Here is a 22,640-nt window from a genome sequence, read left to right on the forward strand (position 1 = left end):
GACAAATCTGTCAAGGCCATCACCGTCAGCCAGAGACATTTCTAATTGTGACATACTTGTTGTGCCCCAGTCCCCCAATTAGTGACTCAGGATGTGTCCAAGCAAGGCAAGGAGCAGTTATGCAGTGTAAGTGTGCAGAGTATCCCCCCATCCAAGGTAGACGCAAGTACTACAGTGGCTTTTCATCTGTCTTTGATTTTGCAGAATGTTCTGGTTTTCTCTCATATTTTTATACTGTTGATTTATGCTTCTTATTATTCAGAAAATGCATGTCATTGCAGTGCCTGCTGTTCTGTGTTTAAGTAGCAATGCTTTAATGACCATCAGGTAAGCTTGTCTGAAATTGTAAGATGCAAGTAAGCTTTAATAAGCATACTGTTAAAAATTACCAACATTGAAAGCCTTTTTGTTGATGCCATGCAGAGAATATTTACATAACTAGATAACATATAAACCTTCAGTATTGAAATGCATATGACAGTATTTGTAATAAAGTACAGGATTACAGTATTTTCAGAAGCTCATTACATTTGTTGGAGACTTGCAGCCATCTTTGCAGACTTTACCCGTAAACTAAACAGAATGCCAATCTATCATGTGTGGTCCATAACTTGTGCAGTAATCCTTTAAGCAATTTATCTTAAGCTTGATTGTTGTTTGTTGTTCATTTTTTACTTTGATCCTGTTTTCCCCATGAAACAAGTAGATAGTTGTTGTCAGGCAGCAGGTCTTTTTTGGATAAGAAACATTTTTACAAGTGGGAGTAATCGGTATCACAGAGATTGCTACTTTCAGCATGTTAATTGGTACTTTTATAAAGCTGAATATAAATTGTAATTAGAACTGCAGTGGAAGGAGATGTGGTTTGAGTTGAGGGCTGCTTGTTTTTTTATACTTGATTTCGACTGACATTCCAGTAAATTATTTTTTCATGCCTCATAACCTTTTTGTTTCCATCTAGATATTAAGTAAGCTGTCATGTAGCCAATGCATTGAAATATTTTTTTCTCCACTTCATTTTGTCTAGATTGTTGGACTCTCATAAAGATGGTTTGGCACCCAGGGCAACATATTTAAAGTCCCAGTTTTTGTAGTTTTAAGCATAGCTCCACCCCATTTCTAATTGTCCACACCCCTTCCCATTGGCCACACCCATTCAGGTGTCTCCTGCAGCCACCCCTTTGATATGAAGTCACCAGCCATCACTGGTTACATTCCATGAGATGTAGCAAAAAATAAGCAAAAATAGTGTTTTACAGTACTTGCTAAAGTATTTGTCTTCAGAAGAGGTAAAGCTGGGCAACACCTGCTCAGCAGTAACAATGAGGCCATACCCTTGAAATGCATCTCTTGGCAGATGAAAGTGTATGCTATTTAAAATCAGTTCAGAAAGTTTTTATTTCCTCATATTCATCATCCTCTAAGACTTAGCCTTGAAGCTGGGCATATCATTACAAGACCAGAAAATCAGCAAATATAAAACCAAACAAAAGAACATACTTTGCTGAAGGCAACATTGTCTCTTCACTATCTAAGTATATTATTCTCTACTCTTAAACCATCATAAAATACAATAAATAGAAGACAGTACTCTAACTGCTGAGAAACACCCAGTATTGTTAAATGGAAGCCATTAATATTAACAGAGTCACTAAAACTGATAATCATAGCAGATACTGCCTACTAGCCAGTGTTTATAAAGGTACATCAGGTTTATGTAACAGAATTCAGCGGCTTGTGTTGTGTATTCTTCTTTGTTACCTGTTTCTTGTATGTTTTACTTAAAATATTTTACATTTAATTTTACTTCAGACAATGGCACTAAAATATTTAAACAATAAATAAATGTCTTACCATGCGAGGATGTAAATTAAATACATGAATTCTTGATGTATACATTGAGTTTCCTAAGGAAATAAAAAAGGCAGAAATAACTGATGACTTGTTAAATGAACAAGATCCATTAAATGACAAATACAAGTTAGATAATGTAATCTGATTTTATTGTTATGTACATAACTGTACCACAGGAATGTCTGCCAATTACGCATTCTGTATCAGTACAATTACTGCGCATATGGCTCCCCCTACTTAGGATACGCACCAGCTTTTTTTTACTTAACTCCAGAGAAATATTCCAGATCAGAATAAAGACTTTTTTCCTTATATGGAAAGTTGTCATATACCTCTAAACCTTTATAGACTAGAAAAAAAATGACAATCCAAAACAAACATGTCCAGAAACAACAAGCAGTAACAAGGTTGATTTGTTCTGTGCATATAGATCCAATGTCTTGTCAAGGAACAAATGCCACAAATAGTCTAGATTTTGATAGTGGCAGGTGTTATATTTATTGGATACTCTGAATGATGATTAAATGCATGTTCATAACTTTTTCAATACATTTATCCTTAAACATTTGACATCCTACAAAAAGGCCTCACAGACAGCAACGACTGGTGCCAAAACCATGGCCTTAGGCTAAATGCCAAACAATGTATATTCATTCCCTTCAGAAAAATACGGTGCCCACAAACTACCATATCGAAGGGAACCCACTTAACTCTGAAGGATTTATAAGGGATCTAGGGACACAGGTAGATAACCACGTTACCACTGTAATTAGAAAGTCCTTCTACATGGCACATCTCATCACAAAAGGTTTCTCATCCAGGAAAAAAGAAGTCATTATCTTTTTCTACTCGTCCTTTATCAGACCCATTATAGAGTACAATTCCCCATTTTTGCATGTACCTCACTAGACACCTACAACAACTGGAGATGCCACAGAAATTCCTCACTAAGAAAATCTTAGGACTCAAACACATGCCTTATGCAGCTAGACTTAAAAAACTTAAACTTTACTCCGTCTCATATCGCCTACTTAGAGGCGATCTCTGCTTGATATACGGAGCCATGTCTGACCCAGTTTTGCTAAACATGCTTCATCTGAAAAAATCCCAAACCCCTTGTGCTACTCACTCCAAACTCAACTTTATAACCACATTAAACAGAACCTGATGGAGGGATAGGTTTCTAACCCAGAGACTACCAATACTCTGGAATAAACTCCCCATTCACATCAAGCAGAGCACCTCACTGGTCCTCTTCAAGAGAAATCTTGATGAGTGGATGGGAAATAGGAAATTCATCCCAGGGATCACTTCAATTGCACTGCTAGTTAGGGGCACAGGGAACTAACGTCTGGTAAGCCAGATGACTGGGAACACTATTGGGCTAGGCTTGTAGTGGCTCCAGGGCCATTAGCCTAGTATTAACCTATGAACCTATGAACAGACCTCGCAACCGCTCCGAATTACTCGGTTTTTACCGAGTTTTGGGGTCCAAATGAAGGGGTGCCACGATTCCCGAGTGGCACCCCTTCATTTCCGATTTTTTTCTTTTTGTTTTCTAAATTTTTTAAAATATCCCATTGTCGGAGATGTCATCATCACATGCGCAATGACGTCAGCGCTGTCAGGCTATCAGCCAATCGGAATTGAGCTCAAGGAGCTCGCATCATCATTTCCGGCTGGCTGGCCATTCACATCATCATTTCCGGTGGTTAAGTTAACGGCGGGATTAATGGCAGCAGCATGGAGAACAGGAGCCCACCGGGATTAATGGCAGCAGCGAGCCCACGGAGCGGGACTAATGAGCTGGAATTAATGGTGGAGGCAGGACTAACGGCAGCAGCGCTGGGCACCGGGATTAATGGCAGCAGCGAGCTCATGGAGCGGGACTAATGGCAGTAGCATGGGGAACAGACAGGGAGCCGGGATTAGTGGCAGCAGCAACATGAGGAAAGGAGCAGAATGGGAGCCAGGCCGGGTAAGGTTACCAGACAGAGTGTGTGTGTGTGTGTGTGTGTGTGTGTGTGTGTGTGTGTGTGTGTGTGTGTGTGTGTGTGTGTGAAAATGATGTCAGTCTTTATGAAAGTGACAATCATCCATGTTAAGATGTTGGCTGAGACAGCAAATATGTGTTTTCTGGCTAGGACACTGCACCTAAACTGCTATTGTGAAGAGTCCAGAACAACTTAGAAGCATGAAGGCTTATGAGCACACAATGTGCTGATATAAACTGACATTTCAGATATGTTGTATGGTATATAAGCCCTTTACATGAGTCACATTCCCTTTTCTTCAACTATAGTTTACTTAATAATACATACACTTTAGCCAGTATCAGCTGGTCAGTCAAGTTTTTTTGTGAAAGTACTGATTACTTTTCAGAGCTGCAAAGACATAGCTTCACAGCACTGCAATTAATGCTTTCTCTTGTAAAGCATATAACTATTTGAGATCTTTAACATATAAACCTAGATAGTCATACAATTAACCATGCAGTCTTGTGCTGCAAAACATTGGACAAGTTGTAGAAGCAAGCTATAGCACAACGAATGCTAGTCTACATTTGTTAGTCTTGAAAGTCGTCTTTTAACTTAAACAGCTCAAAATTCTTCAAGCTAGAGGCAGAGAGAATGAATTTTGTGATCTAAGATTCATCAGTACAGCAAGAGGACAGATACTGTTCTCTGTTATTTTTATAGCAATGCAAGCTCACAACTATTAATTTTGCCACTAAATGCAACATCTTGAGTTTATACTAAAAATGATCTCAGAATGAACTGATTTGTTGTGATTCGTTTCACTTTGAATGTTTGATAATAATCTTGGATTTATATGGTCGGTCTTCCACTGTTTCTGGTTTTGTAAAATATTAAGATTTTAGTAGTAAGATTAACTACAAAATGTAGCTGAACAAAACTACCGTAGAGCTGTGACACCCTTGGTTACTTATATAATGTGACAAAATATCCCATTCAAGGCTAAATGAGGAATGAAGCAGTAAATTAGCATGCTCAGTTTCAAAGGAAGGATCACTAAACTTGAAAGTATAGTTACTCTGCAACAAAGGAAATGTAAGCAGGGTATCCCATGGCAGCAGTGAATGGGAGGCACAGGAAGCCATTTAAATATGTAAACCTGGGAAGAAACATATTTTATAAAGTGCAGTGAGCTTATCATAATACAGATGGTACATAATTACCTCACACAGAAAAGTATCTCTTCTACCTTTGCAGAAAGAGAGACAAATAGTGTTTACAAATCATCCACTATATAATCAGCAAATTACATCCACAAACTTTCTTAACATTTATAAGATTTCCTTGGATCCAAGCATATTTGATTTTGATAATGCTCTGCTGGAGGAAACAGCAATATTTCTTTAAAAAGTATGAAAGGCTTGATGCATTTAAAGAGAAACAAATGTATTATGACTTAAGGGAAAAAAGCAATAGCAAATTCTCACTCACATTTTATGGGGTTTATGTATACTAGAGAACAGTGCACATCTTGTATGTATGGTATAGAGCACAATGTTTTTAAACAATGGGGACATGGGCTCGTTTACAAGTATTCTGCATACTTTGTATTATATGCTTCGAACCACGATTGTCTTTCCTTGATATAGATCAGAGTTCTTGATGGCAGTGTAGAAGTGTCCACAGTTTTCTATAAAGTGTGCACAGAAGCAAATTGTCCACAGTAGGATACATAAGTTTTCACAGCCAAATCATCTATGTCTTGTCTACAGCCAGTAGCTGCTCTATTACGCTCTGTTGCATGAGGGTACTGCATAGAAGAGAAAAATGACATACTTTTTGTGTACCAAGTACACAGATGTCCCTCCTGTACTGTGCTCTGCCCTGACTGTGATTTATAAAGATACCAGAATCATTAGGCATGACAACAGAGGTGGGATCATTACCATTACATGATAATAACAGTATTTGCTGTAGCGTGAGTTCCCATTGGCAGGAACTCAGCACCATCACTGTGTGTGTGTGTGTGTGTGTGTGTGTGTGTGTGTGTGTGTGTGTGTGTGTGTGTGTGTGTGTGTGTGTGTGTGTGTGTGTGAGAAGTTTGCTTGTCACAGTAGGTTTACTGCCCATAGGCAACTTTGTAGGGATTTTCTTATCATGCAATTGATGTATTGTGCTTTTTTTTTTTTGATAGAGGTAATATATTGCTCAGCTTTGTGTGGGTGTGAAAGTAGACTTTTATGTTGGAAATGTTCTGAATTGGGCAGTTTTGTCATTATTGGTTCATGCATTTTGTTTCATTGCCTACAGTACAGCCTACTGGAAAAATGTTCAAACAATAAATTTAAAATGTGCTCTGTCTAACAACTGTGCTGTATTATACAAGGAAGATATAATTTAATAAAGTCAGGAAGGTGTATTAAAGAAAAGAACACATGTATGTTTCTTGTTTTGTGTGCAAGGGGCCAATGATTTGAAAACAGCCCAAAGGTAATCTTTATCCACCACTGGCCAGATGCATTTTATTTGGATGTGGTGTGGGTATCAATGCTGTTTCAATGAATGTGAATTTCAAGGGCAGATAAGTTTTAATGCCAAGTCTGTTTTCATTGTGAGACAGTATTGCTTTGTTTAGCAGATGCATATTCTATTAGTGTCTGTGCATTGTGCTGTAAAATGTAAAAATAAAATCCAAATAATCATGTAGAAGTAAAGCAGTATGCACAGATTAGTGTTTATGGTAAATGGGGTAAAATAACCAGGTAATGGGACATTGGAATGGCTGCAGGGGGACTGTGGTGCCATATTTTGGTTGTCTGGTCTTCAGTTTGCATTTGAAAGTTGGTATCCCACAATTCCATTGGAGTGGGTGGAGTTACATAATTATGTATGCAAATTATATGTTAGTGTGCAGATTTGTACCTATTTTTCATGGGCCTTGTCCAGATTGTTGATGTTTCCAGGTTGAGAGGTATGCCTATGAACATAAATTGAAATAGCAACAATTTCTGTGTCCTCCTTTGAGAACAGATTTCTGAATAGCATATATACAACCTATTTTTTTCACTCATTTATTTATTAATGATCTAAAGGCTGCTTTATTTTACTCTGGGTGGTGGGAAGCCTGAGCCTGTCAAAACAAACAAAAACTACGACACATAAAAGCAAGAGAGAAGGAGAGAGGCACATGTGCATACCCACACACACACACACACACACACACACACACACACACACACACACACACACACACACACACACACACACACACCAAAAGCATACATACAGGTAATTTGAGGTATTGCCAGTTGACCTACTGACATATGTTTGGGATGTGGGCAAAAACTGAAGACCCCAGCAATACCCCACATATAGCCAGCAACTACATGCAACCTCTTCATGAAAGGCACCCAAGCCAGGAAATGAATGGTTAAAACAAGTTGTCTAAAGAAGCAATGCTAAGTGCTGTACCACTATGATACCTAAATCTACCTTTGCACTGTAAAAATAATTTTGACTAGGATATGAAAAGTGAAAGCTGTTACATTCATATCAAGAAGATTTTTTTTCATGTCTTGAGTCAAAATATTAAAAAATGTTGAATGTAGCCAAAGTTAAGAGAGCATTTTTGCAAAACGGAATGAATTATAAATTTGGTGATGTTCATTATTTTATGTTTGAAATGTTCTGCATGGAGTTTTTGTCACCAAGACTTGCAAATGTCATGAAAATGCAATATCTTGCTTTGAATATGATTTTCAAAGAGTCGGCAATAATAATTTTGGTTAGGGTCAGAAAAATGGCTGGTAACATATTCATGAAACGTAATGTCATGAAGGGACAGTATTTTATAGGATCATGTGGTTGCATAATGATGATTGCCAGCTACAGATAGCCGCAAATGAATTGAAATCTGACTTTTTAAGCTGGGGATACAGGGAACATGAGATTAATTCCTGTACTGATGCAGCATGGGGTAAAAGAATAAATGTAAACCTTTTTTTGGTGAAAGGGTGGCTAATATAGAACAAACTTCTACTCATAGTCCACAGAGAACTAAGTTCTCCAGGTTTCCTAATGACTTTTCCAGTAATATTGATCCCTTTTGTGATATTATTAGAAAAAAATTTGAATATTCTGAACACTATAGATGAGTTGAAAGGTATCATAGATATGGTCCCCCATTTTATCTTTAAGAAAAATAAGTCACTAAAGAGGCACCTATGCTATAATATGAATACATATACAGACCGGTTGCCCTCGAATCGGTTGGGGTACATATACATGTAGACATTGTTCAGCATACAAATATATTTATACTGGATTTTTTTTATAGACACCCCTGGAAATTTTAAAATAGAACTTGGTTTTCATGCTGACTGTAGGACTAGTAATTTAGTGTATTTCTGTTTTTATACTATCTGCCATATGTTCTATATAGGCAAAACTAACCGCCCTTTTAAAGACAGGATATTAGAACATTGCAGGGACATAATGAATTCTAAAGAAAATAATGCACTAGCACAACATGTGCTTTGTTTTGGTACTGAACATAGCTTTAAATTTATGGCTTTAGAATTAATAAATTAATTAATGGGGGTGACATTAAGAATTTAACAGAAACTGCCAAACAGAATTGGATACTGCTCTTTCAGGCAGATAAACCTCCAGGTCTTAATGGAGCAACCTCACTGAAGCCTTTTCTTAAGAGATGTCCCCTAAAACACTAAGGTTCTTCATTCGATTTTATTGGATGTGTATTTATATGTATATACACATGTTGTTTTTAAATGTCTTGTAGTATTATCTGAACATTGCAAGATGCATGTTTTAATAGTTCTCAATTTTTGTGTTCATGTTCAGTCACTTTAAATTGTATAAAGTTCGTTGATTGATTACCAACTGATATAAATTGATGTGATATGTGGCAATTCATTAAGTCTGATGAAGTGATCTTAGACATTGTGAAAGAGCTTACTCTTTTATACCTAAATGTCTTATATTAAAGTTTTTTAGTCCTCAGCCTTGACACTTGGTGCCTTTGTTTTATTTCTATTACTACGTTTTGTTTATTGGCACCAGTGGTACTTTTTTGGTCCTTTTTCATTGCTGTTTCTATTTTCGAGTTTATTTAGGACCTAAGCATGGCAGAGGGAAACCAAGTCGAACTTCCTTATAACCCTGAAACCGAAAGGATATGTACGTTATGACTGAATAGTCAATGTTTGCAGAGAATCATGGCTCTGAATGTAAATCCATTACTTGAGGTGGTACCTAATAATGAGACTGAGGAGGTGGGAGACATTGGTGATACACACATTAATTTCTTACATGTGTTTAGAGACCTAGAAAATAAACTATATAAGTTTAAACAGCTGCAATGGCAGCGGTTTCATTTGGGAAGCTTGTCTTAAGTTTAAAATAGTGCTGAGGGGGCTGCGGATATTGAACATGCCTAGCTATGGAGAGACATTTCCTGAGCTACTACTGAAATGGCAGAGTTTGAACTTACATTTCAGTAGTGAATATCTGCAGCTCTTAATTGACTTTTTTACCCTGTTGGAAAAAGAGCTGCAGGATGGAATTGTCATGCTACAAAATAATATTTCTGATACTTTCCCTACTGCTGTCATATGGGATAAATTGGATTCATTGCATGACAGCATTATTTCGTATTAAAAAAGGCTGCAATCAGCTAAGATAACGAAACTACAAAGGGAATTAGATGATTTTCAACATGGGGCAATATTCTCTTGGCCGAAACCCAATAGAGTAGTCTCTGATACTTTAAATGCTATGTATCAACCATTGCAGCCTGTAATTGAATCTACCAATCCAACCAACCCCAAGTGCGATTGACAGGCTCTCAACCAATAGAAGGCTCTTCTGGACGGAACCAGGAAGTCCATCATAATTTGCAAGGCAGAGCTAGACGTAAAGAGAACAGAGGCATTTGAGCCTGTTTAGATACATGTGTTGATGGTTCCCACAATAATTTAGAAGCTTGAGCCAAACTGGTGCCTTTTTTAACAGCCGGGGACTTAGACCAAAAGAACAGGATCAGTTCTGTAGTTCCATTCATTTTATCAACACCGTTGCTGATAAAGACAATATCCAAGAGTCGGGGAAGGAGAGGCAAAGTGCAACGCTTGCCTGTCATGGAAACTACTCAGATGAAAACTTGCCGCAGATGATTATTAATAGTGATGGTAACAGTAACCTTGTTTTCAATATTTCAAATATTGAGTTAACTCAGGCACAATTGAGTTTATTAAATAAAGGGCTCTCATTCATTCCAGCCCAGAAAGTTAACTTAGTTGATATTATGAAGGATTTGAAACTGTATGGCAGGACTTTAACGTTACAAACTATGTTTAAGGCAATGCTACTATTGAACAACCTTTTAAAAAAACGAGTATTTATGGGTCTACTTCACGATGTCGAAAGCCAACAATATCGAAGCTGATATTGTCGGCAGCACAACATCGAAAGTGCAGAACATCGTGCAGGTAAACAGAAATCTCCGTAGGGGGAGAATTCCATTTACCTCAATGTAGTGCGGTCTCGGAGTTGGAATATTTAAGGAGGGGGGTGTGGGGGGATGCAGCCCCTCACGTGTAGGCCACAGGGGTGTTTGCCTCCCCTGCCTACGCTAGTTAGTTTTTATTTATTTTTTTTAACATTATTCGATGTTTTACTACATCGATCACTAGAGGCCGACCTTTAGTTATTCGATGTAGTAAAATTTCAATAACGCGATATAGACGCAGTACTTATATACCCCCACCAAATGCTATGGTTGATGCTTTTGTAGATATTTGTGAGAAACAGATTAGACAGGTATATGAACATGGAGCCAAAGCTACATTTTTTAATATGAGTAAAGATGAATATACTGCACTGGCTGAGCTTAGAAGTATGCATTCTATTGTTATTAAACAAGCACATAAAGGTGGGGGAATAGTGATTTTAGAAAAAGATCAGTATATTATGCAAGTGAGGAAACTTTTGGACAATTCTAATACTTATTTAAATGTGCCTAAAACTGTGGTGAATGCGATCATTGAAAAGGTTTCTTTTTATGTCTTTGATATGCTAATGTCGGATATGATTTCTGAAAGCCTCTTTAGATATTTTGAAGTTGAACATCCTTTGGTCCCTATGCTATATGGTTTGCCAAAAATTCACAAAAATCTTGAATGTCTACCTATGCATCCAATTGTGTCTGGTGGTAGGTGGGTGACCCCTTTCTATTTTTGTAGAGAAGAACTTGCACTCACTACTAGAAAGTTATGACACAAAACTTAGAGACACTAAATCATTTTTGGAGAGATTGTACATAGTAACAAAAGATTTAACACATGACTACTGGCTGGTGACAGCAGTATTGAATCACTTTTTACTGTAATCCCCAATGAGTGGGGTATTGAAAATATTACGACGATTCTAAATGACCACCCCTCCTTTAGTAATGTAAAAGTTTGTTTGATATGCACACTGCTTGAAATTATTTTAGAAAACAATGTTTTTGTCTTTGAACAAGAATATTTTGTACAGAAGCTTGGCGTGGCTATGGGCACAGCTTGTGCCAATAGCTACGCCAAACTAGCACTTGCTAAATGGGAGAAAGACTATGTTATTGTCTTCTAATGAATTTTCTGAGAATGTCCTATGGTATGTGCATTTTGTAGATGACTTGTTTCTTTTGTGGGGAGGTACACTGGACAGATTGAAAAGTTTTATTACGTTTTTGGGGAACTCTACTGATTTTCTTAGATTTACATATAAATATTCTTCACATCACATTGACTTTCTTGATGTTACTGTTAATAAAGTTGATTTTCAAAAGGTGAAGACAAGTTTATATAGGAAATGTGTTAGTAAAAATAATTTACTACATAGGGAAAGTATGCACCCCAGACATATTTCACGTAATGTCATGAAGGAACAGTTTTATAGGATCATGTGGTTGCATAATGATGATTGCCAGCTACAGATAGCGGCAAATGAATTGAAATCTGACTTTTTAAGTAGGGGATACAGGGAACATGAGATTAATTCCTGTACTGATGCAGCATGGGGTAAGAGAATAAATGTAAACCTTTTTTTGGTGAAAGGGTGGTTAATATAGAACAAACTTCTACTCATAGTACACAGAGAACTATGTTCTCCAAGTTTCCTAATGACTTTTCCAGTAATATTGATCCCTTTTGTGATATTATTAGAAAAAAATTGGAATATTCTGAACACTATAGATGAGTTGAAAGGTATCATAGATATGGTCCCCCATTTTGCCTTTAAGAACAACAGGTCATTAAAGAGGCACCTATGCTATAATATGCATACATACATACACAGAGTGGTTGCCCTCGAATCGCTTGAGTACATATACATGCAGACAGTGTTCAGCATGCAAATATATTTATACTGGGGATTTTTATAGACACCCCACTGGAAATTTTAAAATAGAACTTGGTTTTCATGCCGACTGTAGGACTAGTAATTTAGTGTATTTCTGTTTTTATACTATCTGCCATATGTTCTATATAGGTAAAACTAACCGCCCTTTTAAAGACAGGATATTAGAACATTGCATGGACATAAGGAATTCTAAAGAAAATAACGCACTAGCACAACATGTGCTTTGTTTTGGTACTGAACATAGCTTTAAATTTATGGCTTTAGAATTAATAAATGTAGGTGTTAGAGGGGGTGACATTAAGAATTTAATAGAAACTGCCTAACAGAATTGGATACTGCTCTTTCAGGCAGATAAGCCTGCAGGTCTTAATGGAGCTACCTCACTGAAGCCTTTTCTTAAGAGACGTCCCCTAAAACACTAAGGTTCTTTGTTCAGTTTTACTGGATGTGTATTTATATGTATATATATATATATATATATATATATATATATATATATATATATATATATACATACACATGTTGTTTTTAAATGTCTTGTAGTATTATTTGAACAGTGCAAGATGCATGTTTTAATAGTTCTCAATTTTTGTGTTCATGCTTAGTCACTTTAAATTGTATAAAGTTCGTTGATTGGTTACCAACTGATATAAATTGATGTGATATGTGGCAATTCATTCAGTCTGATGAAGTGATCTTAGATATCACAAAAGCGCTTACTCTGTTATACCTAAATGTTTTATATTAAAGTTTTTTACTCCTCAACCTTGACACTTGGTGCCTTTGTTTTATTTCTATTACTATATTTTGTTTATTGGCACCAGTGGTACTTTTCTGGTCCTATTTCATTGCTCTTTCTATATTCATGACATTGTCTGAAGAAATGGCTATCAGATCAACACACTGAAAATATTTGTAGGACAACTAAATAAAACACTTTGAGTTATATAAAAAATATTTTCCCCCGTGAATAATACATGTGAGTATTGTGAAGACTTGTGACCCTCTCCATCGCTTGTCTACATTATATAACAAACTCTTATAATTTGTTTTATGGTGCCCCCCTCACACTTTCTTCTTCAAGACAGTCTGCAATTGACCAGTTTGTTACTACATGAGGGCAAGAGCAAGCCCATTCATCAACTAGCCAAGGTGAGAGTCTTATGGGCCATTTATTTCCTAACCTAGGAGAAAGTTGATAAGCCTATTCATTACCCTTTGGAGATAAGCGGTATCAGAAAGTCCTTTATATAAGTTAGAGGTCCTCTCCATCCTCCTGAATTCTACCTCATCATGGCTAGGGACAATGCTAATGCCACTGGTCTAGTACCTCTCTCCTCATGCCTGCACTTGACTCTGAGAATGTCTGTCTTAATTTACTACTAGGGGAAATTTAGACAGGGCATCAGGGATGGGTGTCATGGAAATCTTTTACAGCCACTTGACCTATCACCAACTTAAGCAGATGGGATCTCAGTTTAATATCTAATAAGAAGAATGGTGAATTCAGGAGTACAGTAACATTTAATGCTGTGCTGCAATGTTAGCAATCCAATCACCTGGACTGGGAATAAAACCCACAACCTTCTGCTCTTCCAGCTACTTGTTGAACCACTTTACAATGAAAGTAAATATTAAAAAAAAATTGTAAACCTCTCATTCAAAGCTCTTGTTGATTTTTTGTTTGTTATCAAAACAATCTCATTTTTTTATTGCAAAGTTACCATAAATGCTAAGTATAACAGCAAACCTATACAAAAAATATATACATTCTTAACAAGGAGAGAAACTGTATACATACATTTTGGTTGATAATAATCTTATTAACAACAATTAAATGGAAAATTTGGCCAGAGCTGTAACAGTGAAAGCATCATGATGCCAATTGTTAATTCTAATCTTTTGGATAGAACTGGCAGGGTGTTAATCTCATTGACTTCATTAATTCTGATTGCGGTCAGTAGCTTATCCCCGAGGCATACCTCTCAACCTCTTAGTGCAAGAAATCTGGACAAAGCCTGACAAAATAGGGGGATAAAGGCCCAAAAATGTGGATAGATTTTATATATATATATATATATATATATATATATATATATATATATATATATATATATATATATATATATATATTTTATATATTGCTCTTATAAACTTATAAAGTTGCTAGATTAACAGGATTTGTCTTAACATATATTTTCTGAAGGATGTGAAGTCTGACACTGAAATGTATGTCATTATTTAGTGACTTCAATCCTCAGATCATAGGTTCATAGGTTGGTACTAGGCTATCGGCCCTAGGGCCTATACAATCCTAGACATAACAATTCCCTGGCTATTTCTTCCCACACTATTTACTTCCCTGGACCCCTGTCTAGCAAGGCGACTGATGTGATCCCCGGGGTGAATTTCCTTTCTCCCATCCAATCGTCAAGGTTCCTTTTGAAGAGGGCCAAGGAGGCGGTCTGCTTGACATGTATAGGCAATCTATTCCAGAGTCTGGGGAGTCTCTGGGTTAGGAACTTATCCCTCCAGCATGTTTTGTTTATTGTGATGACAAGTGATTTGCAAGAAAAACACAAATTTTAAGAGGAATAAACCAAAAATATGAAGCAAAAATCTGGACATTTTGCAAAAAAATCTGGACAGTTGAGAGGTATGACCTATCACCAGTAGCAATACAGCTGGGAGAGTTCACTCAGTAAATATGAGTACCTAGCCAGGAAGGATAGTAGAGTTTGTGGATAGAAGTTGTTGAGGTACTTCCATTCTTTTACAGTGTAAAATCTGACCATTACTGAAAGCAAGGTAAGCAAGAATTGATATGAATGTGTGTGTGTGTGTGTGTGTGTGTGTGTGTGTGTGTGTGTGTGTGTGTGTGTGTGTGTGTGTGTGTGTGTGTGTGTGTGTGTGTGTGTGTGTGTGTGTGTGTGTGTGTGTGTGTGTGTGTCTGTGTGTGTGTGTGTGTGTGTATATACTTTTAGCGATTCCATATGAGTGCCTTAACCCTCCAGAAGGGACTGATGACACTTTCCCTGGTCCTGTTGACAGTTTAGATCTGGCTGGGAGAGAGGGGAGAGAGATCATTGGCTGCTATTTTTCTGAATGACGAAACATTATTATGTTGATTAGCATCCATGAGGTTAGTGAGATAAAGTCATTTGACTTACTTATAAGAACTTAACAGGTTAGCTCATGGGATGTGAACTCCATTTTCTGGGGCAGCAGTTTCACTGCAATTAGAGTAGGGTATTTTGAAAGGGAGGTTTTTATAACATTTTGTGTTAGTTGCTCAAATGAGGACTTTTATAAATTAAAAAAAAAATTTAAAAACTATGTTGTTGTCTTAGGACATAGCATGTGTGTGTGTGTGTGTGTGTGTGTGTGTGTGTGTGTGTGTGTGTGTGTGTGTGCGTGTGTGTGTATATATATATATATATTTGTCTATATATCTAATCCATATCTGTACATGCTTATACATATATATATATATATATATATATATCTATATATCTACATATATATATATATATATACATATATATATATATATATATATACATATATACATATATATACATACATACGCATATATGTGTGTGTGTGTGTGGGGGGGGGGGGGGTCCAAGCCAAATCAAGCCCAAAACACCAAAAAATAAACTTGTGTTCCAAATGATAAAATCACATAAAACACTAAAGGAAGTCTTGAATGCAGGAAAGTTGTTAATGATATAGCACTTACATCATTTTAATGAAGAACTTGATCAAAATTCATAGAACACATCCCCAGCAATTTAAATACTTTACAAACAAGTAAAACACATTGTGCTTGATTAATTCCTTAACCTATCAGCATTAACTTTTAAAACAGGTGACAAAGAAAGACACATGATCATTTCAGTCCTGGGTAAACATCAGCATTCATTGCCACTCCTGAGATTTGTCTGTAGAGTTCACCTTTTACTGTAAAAACACTAATTTCAACACTTATTTCATAAAAAGGTATAAAGTACTGACCGTGATATCACTTAGCCCAGTGTGAGATGTAATCAAGTCCCTGAACCACTCAAGGCCCTTTTCCTGCTGTAAATAAATCCTTGATGTCACTTGTCACTAGAATGTCATGTTGTTCATACTTCAAATCACGGACGTTGTCCAAAAAAATCCCACAAAATCTTCAGGATAGTGGAAAAGTTGTCAGAAAAGGGTTTAAGTTTAATGTCAATGAAAATGGCTAGAGGTTCAGTTTTTGATCCCCCAGCAGCAATAATAGGTTGTAATGGATACATTGTGATTTTCTGTATTTTAGCAATGCCAAAGATCACAGTTATGATAGGTTTGGAAACATGCAAGAAATTATAATCCTGTATAGAAATTACCCCATCCAGGAGGCAGTCATTCAAAGTAAGTCAATCACCCTGTATGGCTGGTGATTTTCATTGATGAATACAACCTGATATGCTGAACCATCTATGACTATGTTAGATAATTTACACCTCCACTCTTGTCGGCTTTCATAATCCTAACTTCTTTGTTGTGAGACAGTTCCCATAAAGCTTCGTGGGGGTGGAGGGTAGGCATGGATCTGACTCTAATAACCCAATAATTACAGTAAACTGTGTTTTTTTTTTTTTTCAGTAGAAAAGCTATGTGGGAGGGCATGGATGTTACTGTAATTATTACAGGAAAGTAAGTTTTTTTTTTTGCTCTTCACTTTAAGAGATGAGGGGGTGGGGTGATGGCTTGTAATAGCCTGTGTATTGATTGAGTCAGCTAAGCTTCTGGATATAAGGTGCTGTTTTTAAAAAAGTTTAATGATGTGAAAAAGGTGTTCATTCTAAAATGGCAACCCACTGACAATAAAAACGGGGTTCACTATTGAGAAAAGCTGTAAAATGCATTTTTAAAAGTGAAACCACCTGACAAATAAGGGGAGTTCATTGCTGAGTAAACCAAGAAGAAGGTGCTGCTTCTAAAATGTTAAGCATTCTGAAAAGTGTGAAGCAAGAAATTGGTGTTGATTTTGGAAATAAAGCCATCTGAGATTGACAAGATGGTGTACTGCTATATAGCACAAGAAAAAAAATGTGTGCGAACTTGATGAACTTGTGAGTTACCTGTACTGACTATATGAGGCAAAAGAGCAAAGCAGTAGTTGTACTGTTATCATGGAAGTCAAACAAATTTCTGCTGAGTTAACCAAAGAAAGCAGTGTTGGCCAGGTAAGTCTGGTGTGCTGGAATTTATGTGGCTTGTACCAGTGGGTCACTGATGAACAGGATCAAATAGATATTTTGTAGTGCATTGTTGCAATCAGGCAAAGTGAAACCATAGCTGGAAATAATTAATTTGGCTCTAAGAGAGGTGGAATAGATGATGCTGAAGGGAAGAACTTGGGTTTCAAAACAGACAGCATTGCTAAGAAACAGGAATTTGTATAAAAGATAATGGAAGTGAAAAAGAAAATGAACAAAGTGACTTGAAGATGGAACTTCAAATGCACAGGAATAGCCATTCTCAAACCCAGATTGATAAAACAGTAACAATTCCCACATTAATCTGCAATGAAATATCAGAACATGCAAACTGAGAATGAGTCAAGAACTGTACCCAGACATGTACTCATAACGGTGAAGTAGCCCAGTCTGTACAAAACAGAAATCTAAGAACATGAATGAAAGCAAAAGTTGACACTGATCAGTGGGGTGCTGAAAGGGACTTTGCAATGACATACAAAGGAGCAATGCCAATCACTTAAGTGCTCTTAATCAACACATCCCAAATGTGGAACAAAATGTAAAAAAAAAAAATAAAAGCCTCGTCAATATGCAAGAAGAAGAAGAAAGAATGTTGTGTGGCAAATGGATGGCCAGTATGCTGGCAAGCTGATACAAGGAATGTAAAAGTTCTGTGTGGATGAAAACTCAGGAACTGAGCCAGCAACTGAGACAAAGCTTAGGGAACAAATCAGGACCGTCCAACAGCCTGAGGGCATAGAAGAGACATCCAAAAATACAACCACTAAATTGAAACATCTGGAAACTTGAATGATAGTCCTTAACCCAATGTAGCAGAACTGATAAGACCAACTCAGGAATTCAGTGAAGTTCCTAGAGTGAGATATATGGCTTGCTCTAGAAAGGTTCTTCTAGAGCAATGCACCCATTTGCAATTCAGGAACATGCTAGCCATGACAAGGTAAGGCATTATTAATGACTGATTTGCATGTTTCCTAAATCACACTTACTTCTGCAGTGTGCAGCTCTTGGCTGACCTGCACATCATAGTAGTAACCATGACAAGGTAAGGCATTATTAATGACTGATTTGCATGTTTCCTAAATCACACTTACTTCTGCAATGTGCAGCTCTTGGCTGACCTGCACATCATAGTAGTAACCATGACAAGGTAAGGCATTATTAATGACTGATTTGCATGTTTCCTAAATCACACTTACTTCTGCAATGTGCAGCTCTTGGCTGACCTGCACATCATAGTAGTAACCATGACAAGGTAAGGCATTATTAATGACTGATTTGCATGTTTCCTAAATCACACTTACTTCTGCAATGTGCAGCTCTTGGCTGACCTGCACATCATAGTAGTAACCATGACAAGGTAAGGCATTATTAATGACTGATTTGCATGTTTCCTAAATCACACTTACTTCTGCAGTGTGCAGCTCTTGGCTGACCTGCACATCATAGTAGTAACCATGACAAGGTAAGGCATTATTAATGACTGATTTGCATGTTTCCTAAATCACACTTACTTCTGCAATGTGCAGCTCTTGGCTGACCTGCACATCATAGTAGTAACCATGACAAGGTAAGGCATTATTAATGACTGATTTGCATGTTTCCTAAATCACACTTACTTCTGCAATGTGCAGCTCTTGGCTGACCTGCACATCATAGTAGTAACCATGACAAGGTAAGGCATTATTAATGACTGATTTGCATGTTTCCTAAATCACACTTACTTCTGCAATGTGCAGCTCTTGGCTGACCTGCACATCATAGTAGTAACCTGATGCTTGTGTAGGCAATGAAATTACCCTCCAGTCACTCTCACACAAGCACGCATGCACACAAACATGAACACACACACCGTAGTCCGTGCACCTATTCCTACCCTCCCATGATCCTCTTGCCCCCTCAATACTTTAGGCCATTACAGCACATATGTAGTAGGCCCTAGTTTCTAGTATATGCCCTCACCCTCACCCATCCTCGTTACACCATTGACACTGTTTTGACACTTTAAAGAATCATCCTTGGTGGTCTAGGGGTTTCTCCACCCTCATCACCCTTATGAAGCATGTGCCATTGAAAATATTGGAGAGACATACCGGCTAAGAGCTGTAGGAAGTGAAACAGAATAGCACAGACTTTTCCCACATAATTCACTAGAAGAATTGCGAACTGTAAGTCATTACTTTGAGAGACTTTTTTTGGAGTTAAAATGAGTAACACAGAAATTATAATCACTTTTCATTTTTATATTGGGTAATAAATATAATGTAAATAAAGCTCCAGTGGTTACTCAATACTACAATTCATTTAGTCTGTTTTCTTAATCATTTGCAGATTATTAGTTTCCAATAATTGTGAGGTACTGTGTACCTATCACAATGTACCAAACTAAATCATGATTTAAAGTGCTATGTATTTCTGTTTATGTCACATATACCTTAGTCTTTTAATTGCTTTCCCAGATTTTTCCCATCTTTGAGTATTATATAACTCCAAATATATATTACTCTGATGTGGAACATTTGCAAAAGTGCTAGTCAGCTAAAATAAAAAAATAAACAACTGACCACCCACAGAAAGGAAATTTCCATGAGCTAGTTTGTTTGGGTCTGTGTTCAGCTACCGAAATAAAAATAACTTGAATGGCTAAATGTCAAACTGGAAATAGCAAAACAGACATTTAGTGAACACCAACACTGAAAATAAAGTAATTGAATGGCCATCGCTGGCCAACATCATGAACACAACCAACCAAGGTTGGGGCTGCACCCTCAAAACCCCCAACTATATACACTAACTCCAAGATTGCATTACAGTGCGGAATAGGGCAAATTGAAAAGGTTTCCCTTCACTTACTTAATGCATCATATTACTTCCTGGTTGTTGGCTAACTATGACCATTTGATGAATATATTTTTGATATTGTCAGTGTTCGTTAAATGTCCATTTTGCTGTTTCTAGTTTGACTTTTAGCCATTCGAGTTATTTTTATTTCCATAGCTGAACATAGATAGAGTCTGTTTCTTATAGTTTATGCCAAAATGTAGCATATATCTTTATTCATGGTAGCTAGTTAGACGAACAGCCAAAAATCAGAAACTGAATATAAGTTAAACTGAAATTTCAATTATATAAAAAGAAAAGTAAGCAAGAGATAAAAAAGACTGGGTAAACGTACAATAGAGAGACAGCAGTATTTCATTAACTATAATTGTTTTAAGCAAGAGACTGGAAGAATACCATAATGCTTTTCCTATAGTCATACCAGTCAGTACACTGGTTCATTCTAAAACATCAAAAATGTTTATTAACAGAAAGCATCAACCTCATGCCTTAACTAATGGAGGAATTTAGTAGTTGTTATACTTTTCATTGGAAAAAGGGTGTCAGTCACTGAAGAAGCAATTATTTTATTCATTTATTTTTTCCTTAATAACCTTTTCTGGTTATAAATGAAAAAAACATTCCTTGATGTGGGTACTGTTTCTAGGAGGCAGTCTAGCACTGTGGTTTTAAGGCAGTAAGTTGCAAACCTGTACATCTGAATTTGCATTTCATATCTGTTTTTTAGAACAAAGGAACACAGGGATAATACAAGGCATGTGACTGAAGGGAGCATATGATGCTTTACCATCTCCCCCTTTAATCAGACATTCTTAAAATTTCTTGACAACCTTTACAAGAACCTTATAGTGCTCGTCTGCCAAATCAAGAAGGGCTGTACATAACCCTGATGTAAATTTGTGTTTACACATCCAGTCATCAAGAATAGCCTTAAAGGTAGCCAAAGTAGTACTTTGACCTGTAGGGATTATTTATTCCACAGGCAGGGAATGTGTCAAGTTAGGAACTTATCCCTTCAGCAAGTATTGTTTATCTGCTGGTGTAGATTTAACTTTCTAGTATGGGTATTTGTATAACCACTGGTTTTGCAAAGAAATAGGAGGTTAGACTTGCCTAGGTCTTTCATGGCTTGAAAAGTGAGACACAGGTCACCTCAGACAAGATAGCAGGCTAGTGAGTATAACAAGAGTTGTGCTAATCTATTCCAATAGATAAAGAGTTGCATTCTTTGTAATCTTGACAAAGTCACTTGATGTGTTTGTGCTCCAGTGAAACATTTGAGAATAAATGTTGATTTATTCCAGGTATACTTTCCCAAATTAAACATATCTCTCCTGGAATACAAGGTCAGACATGCAGACTATTAAAGTGAAACAATAGTTAATATCTCAAGTTCTGTGGATTAAATTATGTAATGTTTTAATAACTTTCATCTTAATCTAATTAATCAACTTGACACATTGCCTGAATTTAGGAATGTATCAGTATACAAAATTGCTTTTAATAAAATATAGGTAATCTCATACAATGAACTGCATACTACCTTAGAAGAAATTATAGTCTTTTAAATGTGTATCAAGAAGTAATTTCAAATGTTTGCATTTTTAACACAGCTAACAATTATAATGACGTACTTTATCTCTTAACCTCAGCTTATTCATTCATTCTAACGTGATCTTGAATGGTGATACAAACTATCTCTTATAGTCAAAGACAGGGCAACACAGGTTTCCCAAATGAATGCTAATACCGTTAGTATTCAGTTGTGCAATTTTAAGACTGCTATTTTAGGGTTCTTGACAGAAATGCAACCCCTCATTGATCGACACTAAAAAGTGCAATCATAAAATTGCAAATTATGAGAAACATTGAAAATCAAAGCTTGCTCTAATGCTTGAAAAGTATTTCATTTTTGCAGGGGAAGCATTACTTCCCTTCATCCCTCCAAATGGGAGAGGGTTACACCCCACTCCTCTACTACTGATACATACCGATACATACTACCACTGTGATTGCTGTACTTTGGAGTAAGGAGATATACAGCATTTTTAATGTTAATATACAAATGGCAGTTTTGTGAATGAAGTTATAAGTGTGAATCACAACTCTCTCACCTTTATGCACTCTGAATCTGTATCTGTTCAATGAGATCAACAAAAAGAAAACTCTCAGAAACTGGCCCTGGATTAATATGGATGTCTCTGCAGAACGGAACAGGTACTGGACTTTTTGACAGGTTACATTATTTAAAGACAAGATAGTTTCAAAACAAGTTTCTGTTAAAGTTGCT

General features: G+C 36.7%; 1 protein-coding gene across 3 annotated transcripts in view; it reads right to left on the reverse strand.

The window, feature by feature from the left end:
- The window catches only part of LOC122815790 (transmembrane protein 116-like), a 520,221-nt gene that overhangs the window by 174,457 nt on the left and 323,124 nt on the right, over positions 1-22,640 (reverse strand). For all 3 annotated transcript variants that reach the window (XM_044088571.1, XM_044088569.1, XM_044088572.1), the window contains one exon: positions 1,855-1,907. In XM_044088571.1, the coding sequence (XP_043944506.1) occupies positions 1,855-1,907 (53 nt within the window). The remainder of the gene's footprint in view (positions 1-1,854; positions 1,908-22,640) is intronic.

This window comes from Protopterus annectens, chromosome 11.part0 (assembly GCF_019279795.1).
Source record: "Protopterus annectens isolate FY-2018-M chromosome 11.part0, PAN1.0, whole genome shotgun sequence".
NCBI lineage: Eukaryota > Metazoa > Chordata > Ceratodontiformes > Protopteridae > Protopterus > Protopterus annectens.